Source organism: Sceloporus undulatus, chromosome 6 (genome assembly GCF_019175285.1).
Source record: "Sceloporus undulatus isolate JIND9_A2432 ecotype Alabama chromosome 6, SceUnd_v1.1, whole genome shotgun sequence".
NCBI lineage: Eukaryota > Metazoa > Chordata > Lepidosauria > Squamata > Phrynosomatidae > Sceloporus > Sceloporus undulatus.
The window spans coordinates 101,423,166-101,440,233 of NC_056527.1; the positions used below are offsets into that span (position 1 = coordinate 101,423,166).

The following is a 17,068-nucleotide window of genomic DNA, read 5'->3' on the forward strand; positions in this document are numbered from 1 at the left end:
CTCACAGGAAATTAAAGAGCCCCACTAGTGCTTGCACACAGCTCCCGTCTCAGACATATCATGGCTGAACTGACAATAATGCTACCCTTTGAAGGGCTCTTGGTAGCAGATCTCCTTTGGACAAATCTTGCCAAGAAAATCCATGATATGGTCACCTTAGGGTCGCCATATATCTGAAAGGACTTGAAGGCACACAACAACAACCAACACTTAAAACCTACTGCTTATCTGCCAGTTTCACTTTCTTCTTCAAGCTGGTTTCATTCTCTTTCTCTTAATTTAATATAGACATTATTTATTTGAAAAAGTCTTATTTAAAAAAAGGAATTGAATAAAACTCTCCCACTTTCCTACTTGGCAGTGCCACCTGCCGGCCCTTCCAAGTCTAACTAATCCATGGAAAAGATCGTTTCATCATGCCAAACATTAATAGTCAATTTCTCGGCATCTGAAAGTTGCTGAGTCTTAATATATGCTGAAGAATATCATTCTTCATGCCAGTGATTTAATTCATGGCACACCTCTTTCCTAACGTGTCTTATTCCTGTTTCAATCTAGCTGCACCATTTCTGAGAACGGTTGCATTTCACAACTCTACTGGAGATGTGTTTGCTTTTGGCCAAAATGGAAAATTGGTAGATGGTTCTGATGCCATCAATTGGGTCTTTCCCCCCAAACCAATCCTTTCACAAAGTGAAAGTTGGAAAGATTGATGCTCTTGTTCCCTCAGAGTAATGAGTCACCATTAAGGAGGATGTTGTCACTTGGCACAGATGGTTTAACCAGGTACAGGCTTATTGAGGTTTATTATTCCCTGACACCATTTTGAGAGAGACTTCAGAGGGAAACAGAGGTATTTGGACTGCTGTAAGTTGCAGCCAATTTAGGGGAGAGGGGATTTGTTTGTGCTAAATCATCATGAAGTCTTTTTACGTTAGTGCTTTGGGACTGTTTTTTGGAAAAGATGGCCAATAAATTTCTTGCTAGCTTGTGAAAAGTACTGGGAAGAAGAGATAAGAGGTGGTGTGCACACTCAATGAAAGGCCAGAGGAAAAAGAGGGCAGGAAATTAGGGTAAGGAGAATGTCAAGAGACGTAACACAAAAATATCCACATATGCATAACACATACATGTGTGGCCATACAATCCTGATTCAGTGCAGACATAAATACAGAAAGTTGTGAATTGTGTGGAAGAAATTCTTTGATAGTCCTAGAACTCCTTTCCTAGGGAAGCTAGAAAGCCCCTCTATTTGCTGTCCTTCCATTGGCAGGCTACAATTGTTTATTCCAATAGGTTTTTGAACACCTGAAAGGGGACACTCTTGAACCTCTGCTTACTTGCAAACACTAGATATCATGCACACAATGATTTTTATCAATGAGGGGCTTTTGCGGATTCCGATCTTCAGAGATCTCTCTTGGTTACATGTTTATTTATTTATTTATTTATTTAGGTATTTATATCCCGCCCTTCAGCCCTAATGGTTCTCAGGGTGGCTTACAATATTATTTTTAATCAGACAGTTCCCTGCCCTCAGGCTTACAATCTAAATCTGTTCCCACTATGTATATCTATATGTTGTTTTCTTAATTTCTGTTCCATACATTTCTCCAGATTTTATCTTTCTTGTTGTTGTTGTAGTAGTTGTTATGCTCTGTTTGGTTAAAAAAATCCCATGCTCAGCCTCCCAGATGGTCCCATATTTCCATACCTCCATATGGTAGGGAAGGCTTCTTCTACGTTAAGAGCACCTTTATGGCTACATGCCTTCAGATAGCCCTTTCATATTATTTTGATATCAAAAGGAGGTGGCTGCATGGAAGGGTGATCTTGGGATACCAAGCCTGGCCAACTCCATAGTTCTTTCCTGCCCCCTTATTCAAGCAAGTATTTATACAATATAGCTGGCAACCTCTCCACTATTTCCACATTCTGATATGCACTCGATCACTGAAGACATTTTATTAGAGTGTAATAAAGAATCAATTGCTACAGTTTACCAGTGATGTAAAGTTGCTTCTATGACTTGACTTGTTCTTGACTTGGCAAAAATGACACAATGACTCAACTTGAGACTTGTATATTTTACTGACTAACTAGCTGGTGCCTTTCACTTCAACCAGGAGGCATGATTCGCCCCCAGAACACAGGGCACATTTCTTGGAAAGGAAGAGCAAATGCATTAGGCTGAAGGCTTGGGGTGGAAGGCTCCTTCTAAACTTCTGAAAAGCTTTAGATTTCCTCTGATGTGCAGCAGTGACAGACGTCTGAGCAGACCTCAACCTCTGCCTCAAGCCCATTACCTAATACATCTGCTGTTCCTCTCCAAAAAACACACCATGCATTTAAAGTTGGCTCCCAGACTTGAGACTTGACTGGAGATTTAATTTGAAAGTATCTTGCAAGATTTGAGATTTGACTTGAGACTTGAAGGTAGAAACTTTAGACTTCACTTGAGACTTGGACTAAAAGACTTGGATACATCACTGCAGTTTACTGTGTTCTTGTCTATCTTGGATTCCTAGCCTTTACCAGCTTCCCTGTGGCTTTTCTAACCAGGACATTACCAAACAGTTTCAATGAAGCCAAGTTAATCATATTCAGCATTTTGGTGTTTTGCAGTGGTTAGTTGTCCTTTGTTCCAGTTTACAGCTGCACCAGAGGCAAATATATGGTGGCCATGGAGATTTTCTCCATATTAGTCTTGGGAGCTGGGCTGCGGGATTGCATCCTTCCCCCCAAATTCTACATCATTGTACTGAGGTCTGAGTTGAATAACAGAGAACAGCTAATGAAGGGGGAAAGTAAAAGAATTAAAATACTTGGATCAGTTGCTTTAGGATATAGTCAGGAGCTGTGACTGCAGTGAGAATTTTTCTTCGAGACTCTTGAGGATTTTAACAACTTTAAAATCATTGGTTTCATGGACCCCTAGTGACATAGAGAAAAAGAGTCCATCCCTAAGTAAACTAGTTAGAAAATATGTTTATTTTAATGGTGTCTCAAAAAAACAAAGTGCCCTATATAATACTTTGGGGAGGTGATTATGAGCTTTTGTAATTATAACAAATGACTATAATAAACCATTCTTCCTGAGAAACAGGGGAACATACCCTGTTGAGTTTTCTTTTATTGTTTAATCTTGTTTTAATTTTTGTATCTTGTGGATTTTTAGTGATTTTTTAAAAATTGTTGTAAGCTACTTTGAGTCCTGATCTGGGGAAAATGTGGGATAGAAATAAATATAATATCATCGTCATCGTCATTTCAAAAGCTGACATAGGTTTTCAGAGGCCATTCATATGATCACACAAGTCTGACAGTGGAAATAAAATATCCTTGTAATTTTCCAGCCTAGCCCTAAGAGACATGCAGCATGTTAGCAAGCCTTCCTTTGGGAATTTTTCCTTCAGATTCTATAAAAAGGTAAAGGTAGTTCCTTGACATGAATGTCTTGACATAACCAACTGTAGTGGGTGGTGCTCATCTCCGTTACTAAGCCATAGAGCCAGTGTTGTCTAAGAACTACTCCAGTCGTCATGTGGCCAGCATGACTGCACCAAATGCTGTTACCTTATTACTTAAGTGGCATTTATTTATCTACTTGCATTTCCATGCATTTGAACTGCTAGGTTGGCAGAAGCTTGAACTAGTGACGGGAGCTCACTCCATTATGCAGCACTCGGGCCTCAAACTGCCAGCCTTCTGATCTTCCGATCATCAGAACTGGTGTCTTAACTACTGCATCTCTATAGGTTATTTATTATTTTACTGAGGGATTAAGAAACACTAAAAGCAGAGTGGTGCAACCTTTCCTGCACAATAGATGACAATGAGTTGGATGAGAATCATGTTGTGCAAAGTGGACACATGAACTATCAAAATGCCTCTTTTCTCATTGCTGCTTTTACTGTTGCTGCTCCATCTTAATGAGTCGACAGCACATCGCGCTATCTGCGACATTAGCAATCATGCTCCTGTCCTGCATGAATACTATCAACCAGGGGACCTTGTCATTGGTGGGATTGTATCTCAGCTTTTCTCCGTTGCTGATCTTTTATCTTTCACGGAACACCCCAAAACTAATCCTACTGATGAACTTATGTAAGAAAAAAAATTTCCCATCATATTCACCAAGCAAGGCTATATATAAAATATAATTTTAAATAGATTTACCTGTCCATCAATTTGATATGATATTATATTTAAATATCTATTTACTTTTCACCAGGAATGTAGGTGGGCTTATAGAGTTTAGTAGTTCCTTGTAAATGCTACCCACATTGTTTCTTTATCTTCTCTTTAAACTTCATTGAATCATAGCACCATACAGTTGTATTCTGTATTGCTTTGTTTTAACAATATTTCTCTCTCTCTTTCACAATTTTATTACTATTTCTTTTGAAGCAAACTTCTCGGTCTGCCATTCTCAGTTTTAGTATCCCATCCATATTTGATCTTAAATGTTTTTAGATTATAACTCTGGAATTAATAAATTGTTATTCCCCTCTACATTGTATAAGGCACTCTGCCACATGTTCATATTTATTTGCTTTGACTTCAGAATGAGGTAGATTTGTTTTAAGTGGCATGAACTTCCACTATATTTCTGGGAGAAAGGTTGCATAGAAATTAAATACCTTAATACATTTCTCAGTTTCTACTGTCAGGTTATTATGTTTTATCTCATTAAAATATTAAAAGGATATATACTGTGATAGTTTTATGAAGAAAGGTGCATTTTCTGAAGCAAATACTCAATAACAAGAAAGATTAGATTCAACTAACACTTCACAAAACTGTCATTGCAGTGCTATTCCAAAGCACTACCAGCATGTCTTGGCTTTGGTATTTGCTGTGAAAGAGATCCAGGAGAACCCCAACAAACTACCCAACATGACCTTAGGGTTCCATATCTATGACAGTTACTTTGATGCAAGGATGACATATCAGAATACCCTGAAATTTGTCTCCACCTGGGATAGACATATCCCAAACTACAGCTGTGACATCCAAAAGAAGCTGGTAGCTGTCATTGGAGGACTTGATTCTGAAACCTCCACCTACATTACAAACATAATAGGGATCTACAAGATTCCACAGGTAAGAAAAGCTCATAAAGCATATAGAGTTTACACTATGGCATGTTTTATTCCTACTGAGTAGGTGAGAGACAGAGAGTCAGCAGGGTGTAGTGGTTTGAGCACTGGACTACAACTCTGGAGACTAGGGTCCGAATCCCTGTTCAGCCATGGAGTCGCACTCTCTTACCCTCAGAGGAGGCCAAAATCAAAGCCCTTCTGTGCAAATCTTCCAAGCAAACCCCACAATAGGTTTGCCTTAGGGTTACCATAAGTTGGAAACAACCTGAAGGCATACAACAACAACAGGTGAGGGAATAAAAACTGAACTTTGGGTCAGTGCAAGTTAGTATGGTAAGTACCCCCACTTTTTCATCCCGACTTTGAAAGAGCTGTGAAGGTACTAAATCCCCCCCCCAAAAAAAAATTGGTTCTGCATCTTGGATAGTTTCTTTAAAGTTTAGAGTTGAAACTGGAACAGACTGAGACTCCACTGACAGCTGACATGGCATTGGCAAGATTGTAAAGTACCTTTTATAATAATCATAACCACCAATGTCATAATAATAAAGAAGGGAGGAGGAAATGAAATAGAGCTCAAAGTATCCACTTTCTGTTGAAAGAAAAAACAGCCATGGAAAAAGAAAATTCTGTAATAGTGCAAGAAGCTCTCTGTAGTTGTTTTTTTTTTTTTTAACCATTTACAAAGCATTTTTACATTCGGTATTTTCCGGAAGTAAAAAAGAATCATGTTTTGTCTACTTTCTGGCTGTGTTAATGTCATATTAATGCAGCTTAACAGCAGTGAAGTCTGAAAATCAACTGCACTTTTGTGTGTCTTTTCTACTTTCGGTCCGGGTTAATGTTGGGTTAACCCAAATGTCGTCTAATAATAAATCCATGTTTGCAGGGGGGGGGGGGAGGAGTTCACTTTAAATCCCAGTTTTGCATGTAATAAACTCCAAAGTCTCTAATAAAGTCTTTTTTATGGGAGTCCAGCCAAGTGCACCTTTTTCTTGTCCTTTGTCTGTCTGGAAGGTTTTCCCCTTCCCTAGACTGGGGAGGCTGGTAAAGGAGGGCTGCAGAAAGACAGACAGTGTTGGAATGTAACACTGTATCTGCAATAAGCAATGCAATAAAGCTTGACTTGGGAAAGAATGGGATTCTACTGTGTAGCTTTGTGTGCATCACTTGAGTACAGCAAGCAAGGTAAACAGCTGCCTCTAGAATCACTTACTGAGAAAAGGGCAAAGCTAATTAGCCTGTTTCATCAGCTACCCTGGTATACTAAAAAATCAAAGTTTCTGTTAAAGAAGTAAAGTCCAGGAATACATCTACATCATTAATTGTGGTATACCTGAAAACATATCCAGAGGTAGCTGTGTTGGCCATGCAGCAAAGTACAATAACTTTTACGAAAACATTTAGGCCTGTGACTATAACATCATCATCATTAGTATTAACATTATTATTATTATCAATTTTTTCTTTTTCTTATATTGTTTTAACACCTTTCCCTGCCGAAAAAGCCAGTGGAGCTTTAAAAGCTTGCATGATATATTTTGTGCATTTTGGTTGGTCCCATAAAGGTATCGCTGTTTTGTGGACTTAGGATGCTATTCTGCTTTGAGGTATACTTGTATAGGGCAAGGATAATGCAGTGTACACATCTATATGTCACTAGAAGGTTGCCAATCATCCAGTAATATGTTACTACAGTCTTTGCCTGCGTATATTAAAATATTTGTTTTTCCATAGGTCACATACAGCTTTCTTGTTCCAGTGATAGGTGATACAACCAGTTTACCTTCCATCTACCAAATGGTCCCGAAAGAGGTCCTTCAGTACAATGGGATAGTCCAACTACTTCTGCATTTCAAGTGGATATGGGTTGGCGTCATTGCAATGGAAGATGAAAAAGGAATACACTTCCTGCAAACATTGACATCAGTGCTTTTACCAAGTGGCATCTGTACTGCTTTCACTGAAAGAATCCCAGTCATGTCTACTGTGTTTGACCTGTGGTACCTCATGAAACACGCTGAGAACATGACATCTCTTCTAAATATAACCAATATTATTGTCATAAATGCACATATTCAAACTGTGTTTGCTTTCACAGCATTCATACCTCTTGGAAAAATAGGTAATTTGGAAGAGACAACTTTAAGTAAGGTGTGGATTATGACTGCTGAATGGGCTTTCTCATCCCTCAAGTTTTATGCTGGTTTGGATACACAAGTCTTTCATGGTGCATTATCCTTTGCAATTCACTCTAGCAAGCTGGTTGATTTTCAAAAATTCATTCGGCTCCTAAATCCTCACAATCCAGATGGTGATGGTTTCATCAGGGTCTTTTGGGAGCAGGCTTTCAGCTGTTCATTGCCATTCTCTAATATGGATGGGGAAAACATGAAAAGCTGTAGTGGAGATGAGAAACTGGAGAACCTTCCGGGGTTATTTTTTGAAATAGGCATGACTGGCCAAAGTTACAGTATCTACAATACTGTCCATGCTATAGTGCATGCTTTATGTGCTATGTGCTCATCCAGACCCAAACACAGATCAGTCACAAATGGAAAAAGGTGTGAGCCTTTTCAACTGAAACATTGGCAGGTAATTTATTCAACTGAATGCTTTCTCTCTTGCTATCAGGATATCAGAAATGACTGGTAGAACCATTCTGGGTTTTAGATTGTCCTTTAAAGGAGCTCTCCAAGGTGGCAGACCCCAATCCCAAAATAAATCCAACACTTTGGATAACTCCCTTATAATCCAAATTAGAAGCCAGAGTGGATTCACTGACCCACTGACATTGGCTCCACCAGCCGCCACTAAAGAGAACTAAAGTATATGACAGCCTTGTTTGGAGAGAGTATTCATATCTTCAAATGTTGTTTACTGGAAATAATCTCTCTTCCTTATCTTCAAAATGCTAGAGGTACCCCAACCCATAAATTGCTTTCCATCTTCCAGGTCAAACAGTTTCTTTAGAAATATATTCCCTTTCTTCTTGTTATACATGATCCCTTCAATCCATCCATAAATGCAAATAAAGATGAAGTGCACTTATAGCACTGTTCATACATTACTCATGTGTAGGAAAATAACAAACAAACAGCGTGGCAGCTGTGCTTTTGGCCCACCCAAATCTTTATTGCATAGAGCCTTTTCCCCAACTAGCTACTCTGGAGGTGTTAAAGTGGACATAATGGCAGAGGCAGAGCCAGGAGGGAGACCTAAACTAAAATGTTCCACAGCTGACTCTTGGGTGGCATCTTTGATGGCAGCAGCAACAGCAGCATATAATCTTCAGTTCAACCACATCTCATAAACAACAGTCTAACATAGTTTTTGTAGGTTTTTCAGGCTATGTGGCCATGTTCTAGAAGAGTTTCTTCTAGAACATGGCCACATAGCCTGAAAAACCCACAAAAAACTATGGATGCCAGCCATGAAAGCCTTCAACTTCACAACAGTCTAACACTGTGGCTTTTTGCTAGTTGTTTGTAGTCAGGATTCATTCTGTGACACCTGATATATATAACCTGAGATTGTTTCTTATTTTGCTCTGTGACTTCCTTGTTCGGTGTTCCTCGGATCTAGAGGTTCTGATTTTGGAATTCCTAGTTTTGAACAGAATTCCTACCTTTGAACAGAATAGTCTATGTTACAGGGCTACATTGCAGGGCTTATCCTGCTTGCAAGCAGACAGCTGCTTGAAGTTCAAGAAGTGAATTAATTAAATGCTATGTTAATTGAAAGACTTTTTAGTTTTCATTGGAATTCTCGTAACAAAGGGGCTGGTGTGCTTCTCCCATAATACAGAAACTTTAAGAAGGCATCTGGATTGTATATTTTAATGATGGGGATTCAAGCTTCCCTGTCTCTCTTCCAGAAGTTCTAGGGACAGATTTCAGATAAAAACTGCATCACATTACATGTGACAGATTCCTTCTCTTGTATTCCAGGCTGTGATCATACAGACTCCATGGCTTCAGTATCAAGTCATGCTTTCCCCATGTTGCCTATTAGATGGGTCTAGAGATTTCTGATGCATTTTAATGAGCTTTTGGGTATTGCACTAGTATGGAGATGGGTTTTTTTTTAGTGGTTAACAATGGAACCAGCATGGTTTAGTGGGTTGAGTGTTGGACTAGGATTCTGAGAGATCAGGGTTCAAAACCCTATTTAGCCATGAAACCCACTGGGTAACCCTGGCAAGTCATACTCCCTCAGTCTTAGAGAAGAGCAATAGGAAACTGCCTCTGAATAAATCTTTCCAAGAAAACCCTTTGATTGGATCATCATAGGTTGGAATTGACTTGAAGGCACACAACAACCACAACCACTTTTTTTACCGTATTCTTTCCATGGTTTCCCATGAGATAGTTGTGATGGGATATCTAGTTAGAATTTTAAAATTTGAACATAAGGGAGCAGGCAGACAGTTAGAAATGTATTTAGTGTGTTGAGATCATCAGCAGTTTCCCATAACAACTGTATCTCTGTTATGCCTTCTTTTTAGCCAGCTAGTTACAAAATGATTCAGATTTATGTTTCACGTTAACTTCCCATAGGATCAGCATCCCTTTGGTGAATTTTATAGACCTTCCCCATCCATGCACTATAGAAACTCACTGAGAGACTCAGGACCTTATGCCAAACTGGAAAATAGTCCCTATTTTACAATGTTCTAGTTCTGGGGAAGGTGATGTTAAAGTATGACTCTTTTCAAGAATGAGAGAAGCAATAACTTAAACAATTCTCCTTTAAAAAAAAGAAGAAGAACCCACAGTTGTTATCCCTTTTCACTGAATGTTAAAGACTGCCTTTTATTTCCTACTTTGTAGCTTCACCCTTTTCTAAGAAGAACCTCATTTAACAACAGTGCTGGAGATGAGATCTCTTTTAATAGCAATGGTGAACTGGAAGCTGGATTTGACATTATCAACTGGGTCACCTTCCCAAACCAATCCATCATTAGAATCAAAGTTGGGATGATCGATCCCAAAGGTTTGCCAGACAAAGAGGTCACCATTAACAAGACGATCATTACATGGCACAGAGGAATAAACCAGGTGGGATTTTCCTATTTGTTGCTGCTGTTGTGTGCTTTCAAATCATTTCCAACTTACAGCAACCTTAACGCAAATTTATCATGAAGTTCTCTAGGGCTGAGTGTGTATGACTTGGCCAAGATTTTCCATGGCCAAGTGGGGAATCAAATCCTGGTCTCCAGAGTCATAAACCAACATTCAAATCACTTCACCATGCTGGCTCTTCTGATCTTCCTATAGGTTCTAAGAAAATTCAACAGCAGAATAATCCAATACCCATAAGCATGAAACACTTCTCTCTCTTTTTTGGACACCACTGATTCTGGTCTAGAAATTATGAAAGTATTTTATTTTGTAGTCAGGTGCTTTTAAAATCATGTTTAAGAGTGCAGATCTGCAAAAGGGGTGAATCTGCAGTGGGCAGAGAATCATAACTGTTTGCTTCTGTCAATAGACAAGCAGTGTTGTTCAGACAAAACTGGCAAAGATCTGGCTGAGAATCTTTGCCAGTGAAACAAGGACTGAAAAATATGGTGCAAGACTACATAAGAGGCATTCCTACATAGCCAACTGTAAAAAGGTGCAATATTCACAGGATCATATAACGTTAGAATTGGAAGGTGTCACAAGGCCCACCTTGTCCAACCTCTTGCCATGCAGCACTCCTGAAAGATGTCCATTCAACTTCTGCTTAAACACTGACAAAGAACATTCCACTGTTCCAAGGCAGTTCACCAGGAAATGGTTAGGTTCAGGAGGCTGCAGCTGTGAAAAGGTGGGTTTGGGGGAAGAAATGTTTGTTCATTGCACAGTCAGTAGTGAATTCCAACCTCTACAACAATCCAAAAAGTGAGTTTTGATTATGTAAGTTCAATGGAATGTCACAAAATTGGATGTCACCAGTGGGGTGTCACAAAAACATTCTGCCTTGCAGGTATCTTTAAGTTACAATTTTTGGGGACGACTGGCCTCAAGAAATACTACTTTGGGCAATGGCAGTTCAATGGCAGTTCATAGGATACAAAACTGAGATGTAGACCAGTCTTAGGAAATGATATCACATCAAGTTATATTAACTGGCAGTAGAAAAGCCACATTTTTTCCATTTTTTATGGACAGAGCTTACCCCGTGCTGTGTGCAATGACAACTGCCATCCAGGGTACAGAAGACAGAAGAAGGAAGGGGCACCATTTTGTTGTTACGATTGTGCTCCATGTCCACAAGGGAAGATTTCTGATACGAAAGGTAAGAGATCTAATTTTCAGTTTGCATTGTCTAAGAGCCAGCTTGGTGTATTGGTTTGAACACTGGACTATGATTCTGAAGACCAGGGTTCTAATCCCGGCTCAGCCATGTAAAGCCAGTGAGTGACCTTGGGCAAGTCACACTCTCTCAGCCTCAGAGGATGGCTTTGGCACACCCCCTCTGAAGAAACTTGCCAAGAAAACTCCATGATAGGGTCACCATAGTTGGAAACAGCTTGAAAAGCAACAGCAATAACAAATGCTCTTTAAACATGCAAGCAATTGATGAGGATTAAAAAAACATACAAAGATTTCAACAAAAGTCTATGACAGTTATTTTAAAAATGATCAAACTATTTATAAAGTTAAAAGCATTAAAATGCATTTAGAGACTATACACAAACCTTAGAGACAGCACCACACAGCATTAAAAGCTGTAAAGTGAAGCCTATTAGTTTAGATAGCACTGAAGCAGACTGTGCTGTGTAACAACAATCACATTTTGATTTCTCCAACTTTACTTAGATTAAGATAAAATAGGTAAAATGGCTGAGTTCCTTCACATGTGCAATTGGTCAGATAAGGATGTGAATCTTCTCAGTCACTAGCAGGACTTCACCACAACCTATTTTCGATCCTTTTACAACCAAAATTCAAATTATTTTTCCTACTTTCAGTGTATGATGCTTAGCAGAAAAAAATTATTTTCCTGCTGAATAGGGGGATTATGAAGGGGGCTAATCACTACAGTAAGCTTCCTGACTGTCCCTGCCACTATTTTTTGTCAATTCTACTAATCAGTGGCTTAATATTTATATAGGGAGTACTTGTGTACTGAAGGATCCATTCAAAATAGCATTCTTATTGGAAGATCCATAACTCACAGGGGTCCAAAAGAGCTCTCCTCTGTGTCCCACCAATGCAAGCTGTACATTAAGCAAGGTAGTGGGACAGGGCCTTCTCTTATCTGGTATCCAGATAATGAAATGTCCCACCAGTGGCTTCATTTTGCACCTGGCTTGTAAAGGATATGGGTTCTTACACATTTGTCCAAATCTGTACAGGTACACAATTTTAAACTGATCTAATTGGTTTAAAACTGTTCAAGTTGTTGATGTTCCTGTAGACAATTTACATGATTTCATGCTGTTTTAAACTGATATAAAATAAGAAAAAAATTAAATTAGGAAGAGAGGAACTAATTATTTTTCACTTGGTCTTAATGTCACATGTATTCTTTTCTTCAGATATGGATGACTGTTCCAAATGACCAGAAGACTAGTATCCAAACAAAGATCATATCCAGTGCCTTCCTACAATTCTAACTTTTCTCTCTTATCACCAGAACATACCAGCCAGGAACTCTGAGTTGACTCAGCCTGGCATCCTTCTGTAGGTTGCTAAAATGAGTACCCAGCTTTTGGGGGCAATTAGCTTGCACTTTGTAAACTGCTTAGTACACCAGTAAGCAGTATAGAAATGTACTTGCTATTGCTAAACTAACTCCTTATTATATTTCATTGGTTTTACTATCACATGTATTTTTTTCTTCAGATATGGATGACTGTTCCAAATGCCCACAAGACCAGTACCCAAACAAAGATCACATCCAATGCCTTCCAAAGTTTCTAACATTTCTCTCTTATCAAGAAACTCTGGGAGTTGCTTTATCTTCCGTGGCTTGCATTTTTTCTCTGATCACAGTTTTGGTGCTAGGGATATTCATCAAACACCAGAACACACCCATTGTCAGAGCCAACAACCGAGGACTCACCTACACCCTCCTCATCTCCCTCATCCTCTGCTTCCTCTGTTCCTTCCTCTTCATCGGCCAGCCTCACGCAGTTACCTGTCTCCTACGACAAGCCTCTTTCAGCGTCATCTTTTCAATGGCTGTTTCTTCAGTCCTGGCCAAAACCCTCACCGTGGTTCTGGCTTTCATGGCCACAAAGCCAGGAAGCCAAATGAAGAAGTGGGTGGGAAAAAGGCTGGCATGTCCCGTGGTTCTTTCCTGTTGCCTTATTCAAACAGGGATTTGCGCTGAGTGGCTCTGGGCGTCTCCTCCTTTCCCAGATTTAGACTTCCACTCTTTTTCAGAGGAAATGGTGGCAGAATGTAATGAAGGATCCCCCATCATGTTTCACATTGTTCTGGGGTACATGGGAATCCTGGCTCTCATTAGCTTTGTTGTGGCTTTCTTTGCCAGGCGATTGCCCAGCACATTCAATGAAGCCAAGTTCATCACTTTCAGCATGTTGGCTTTTTGCAGTGTTTGGGTCTCTTTTGTCCCAACTTACCTGGGCACAAAGGGAAAATACATGGTAGCTGTTGAGGTCTTCTCCATCTTGGCTTCTAGTGTTGGACTGCTGGTTTGTATCTTTTATCCCAAGTGCTATATAATTGTACTGAAGCCTGACCTGAACTGTAAGGAGCAGCTAATGAAAAGAAAGAAATCAATACCATAAAGCTTCTCTAGCTTTATGCTACTTTTCAGTCATTTTCTTTGTTTTCCAATGAGTTTCAAGATAGTTCCAAACCTCCCATGTGTAAGACTCCATAAAGAACACAAAGAAAAAAGTAGTAAAGAAAGATGGTACATTGCACAGGACTGGTGGTGTTCATTGGGCATAATGGGACATCTGCTTCAGACAGCAGCTGCTGGGAGGTATAGTTAGGAGCATTTTAAACTGTTAGTATACTGTTCTCATTCAGAATTAGCAAGAAATATTTGGGAAGATTTCATTTGCCATGTCTGGCCATGTCAGGCACCAAGTTTAGCTTTAGCCTGGAAGATAATATTGCAGTAAAAGGGAGGCAGTTAATCTGCTTCCCTCAGTCAGATCATGCAGAGAGCACTGGCCTGCCAACTTTTCTATGTTCATCTTCTCCTTCATAAAAACATAGTTTTGGGTGGGTGTGTTGGTTTAATTTATGTGCTTGCCAATTCATGAGCCATGTCTTTCAGGTTTCTGCACAGAATTTCTGATGGCCTCAGTCATTGCTTCCCATCTCGCATCACTATAAGAATTATAGTGGCCAAGAACATCGATCAGTTAAAGTGCCCTCCTTAACAAAAACAAAAAATATATGGGTGCTGTCTAGCATATTACTCTAATCAGAATCAACTGTGCAGGATCTTAGGTACTGATACCTAATAATGAAGATAACTAATATCTCATAACTTATGGTTGGGATTAGGTCTGGAACCTGCTGCAAGCCCTGCCCAGCACAGTGCAATCATAGAAGTTGGGTTCTCCAGCCTTCATAACATTTTCCATTTACACAGCCCACCAGAGGGAATCATATCAGACCATGAGCCGCAGTTTACTGGCCAAGTCTGGCAAAGTCTACTTCGGCAGTTGCACATCACATTGGTCCTCCCACAGTCATGGTTTAATTGGACCAACAGAATGCAACAGTGCCACCATGGATAGCTTCCAGGAAATGCTGGACTTAGGATCTTATTGCACACACTTTCATTAGCGTTCTGGGCGAGGGCAGAGGATGTGCGTGGCCAAGGGAGAACACATTTTACCACACACTGCACTATCCTCAAGGTGGTCTTAATTGATCAGCTGCCACCAGGCCATTCCCATTCAGTGCTGAGGCACCCTATTTTTCTCTGGCAGAAGCTTTTCAGCAAAGCAAAATGCTGCGCCTCAACACTGAATGGGTCCACCCTGGCGCTAGCTGATAGAATGGGGCTATCTTGAGAACAGTGCGGTGTGCGGTAAAATGCATTCTCCCTCAGCCATGCGCATCCTCTGCCCATGCCCAGAATGCTAACTAAAATGTGTGTGATAAGGTCTTTAATTCCCAACCCATCATCCTTGTTTCTTTGTGTGTTACATCTTACTTAGATTGTAAGTCTGAGGGCAGGAAACTGTCACACTAACCAACTATAAGTTGCTTGGGAAAGCTTTGTAGTTGATGGGCAAATGATAAATACTCTAAATAAATAAACAGCTGTGTTAACACAGACATTTTATGTGCTTCAGTGGCCAATATGCACACACAAAGATTTCTGAATCTGCATATATCAGCATCAAATATGGAGACAGGATTTCAGTAAAAATCATCTCCTGTTTGCCCCAGCCTTCCTTGGTTTCATAGACCCTCTAATTACTTAACCCATTTACAAAGAGATGGCTGAAAAACATGTTTTCTCTCAAAGTGCCAGAAAGGAAATAATACCCTTGGGGAAAAATTATGTACCTTTGTAATTATTTCACTTCACTGCAATCTATTCCTCTTTCCATATCTGACATGGAGTTTCAGAGACCATTAGTAGGATTATACAAACCTGTCTCAAAGTGTCTATAAGAGACCCTTGCAACATCGAGATCAGACTCTGGTGGAAAGACGGCATGACAGACATCCCTCCTTTGTAATCTCCATCTTAAAATTTAGAGTTTTTTTAGCCATTAAGGAAGTACTGCTAGCATAACAATGCAATCAACTTGCAAAGTAGATGGCAATAAGTTAGATGACAATCATGAAGTCTTTGCTCAGGATTCTCAATATTCTTGGGGTCTGTCTTCTCTCAGGATAGCAGTTTTCTTACTGCTCTTTTTACTGTTGCCTCTGGCTGAATTCAAGCCACACAAAGCTATGTGCAACATGAGTTATCCCATGCCTTTCATGCATGAATACTATCAACCAGGCGAGCTTGTCATTGGTGGGATTGTATCTCAGTTTCTCGATGTTGCTGACCTTTTGCCTTTCAAGGAACATCCTAAAACTAAGCCAGTTTATGACCCTTTGTAAGAAAATATTTTCCCTTCATTTTCACAAAGCTATGCTAGGAGTATGGAAATATAATTTTAGATTGATCTACCTATTTAGACCCTAAATCATAGAATCTTAGTGTTGGAAGAGACCACAAGGAACATCCAGTCCAAGCTGCTATCAAGTAGGAATACACAATCAAACCAATCCTGACAGATGGCCATACATCCTCTGTTTAAAATATCCTAAAGGCACCAGATACCATTATATGTGAGAAACTAAGCAGGGTCAGCTCTGGTTAGTACTTGGATGGGAGACCAACATTAAACACCTGGTGCTGCAGGCTATAGTTCAGAGGAAGGGAATGGCAAAACCATCCCTGTATATTCCTTGTCTAAGAAAAACCTATGGAATATGTGGGATCACCGTAAGTGAACAGGCAACTTGAATGCACATTCACACACACATCTACGTATCTAAATAAACAGCAAGTCCAGAATGTAATCTCTTTCTTTTTTTATGCTAGAAATATATTCCAAGCTGTAGTAGGCTTATCAAATATTATATGCACTTCATCCTAAAGAATATCCACATGTTTTCATTCCACAACCTTTTCTTGTCATGTTTAGAATGCTTTGAATATTGCACAGGTTGAGTCTCCCTTATGCAAAATCCTTGGAACCAGAAGATATTTGGATACTGGAATTTTTCTGATTATGGAATATTTTCATGTACATAATGAGATATCATGGGGATGGGACCTAAGACTGAACATGAAATTCATTTATGTATACACCTTATACAGGCTGAAGGTAATGTTATAAACATTTTTTTAAAATAATTTTGTGCATGAAACAAGTTTCTATGCATTGAATCATCAGAAAGTGAAGGTGTCACTATCTCAGCAAATTTTGGATTTCGGAAGACTTTGGATTTCAGAATTTCACATAA

At 39.5% G+C, this 17,068-nt stretch overlaps 2 protein-coding genes across 3 annotated transcripts in view; both read left to right on the forward strand.

Annotated features, from left to right (window-relative positions):
* The window catches only part of LOC121933758 (vomeronasal type-2 receptor 26-like), a 25,680-nt gene extending 11,826 nt beyond the window's left edge, over positions 1 to 13,854 (forward strand). Inside the window, exons 4-7 of the mRNA XM_042473748.1 lie at positions 6,843 to 7,166; positions 9,938 to 10,165; positions 11,264 to 11,390; positions 12,944 to 13,854. Of these exons, the coding sequence (XP_042329682.1) occupies positions 6,843 to 7,166; positions 9,938 to 10,165; positions 11,264 to 11,390; positions 12,944 to 13,854 (1,590 nt within the window). The remainder of the gene's footprint in view (positions 1 to 6,842; positions 7,167 to 9,937; positions 10,166 to 11,263; positions 11,391 to 12,943) is intronic.
* LOC121935751 (zinc finger and SCAN domain-containing protein 23-like) overlaps positions 1 to 17,068 on the forward strand; it is a 482,958-nt gene that overhangs the window by 426,574 nt on the left and 39,316 nt on the right. The gene's annotated exons all lie outside the window — the stretch shown is intronic.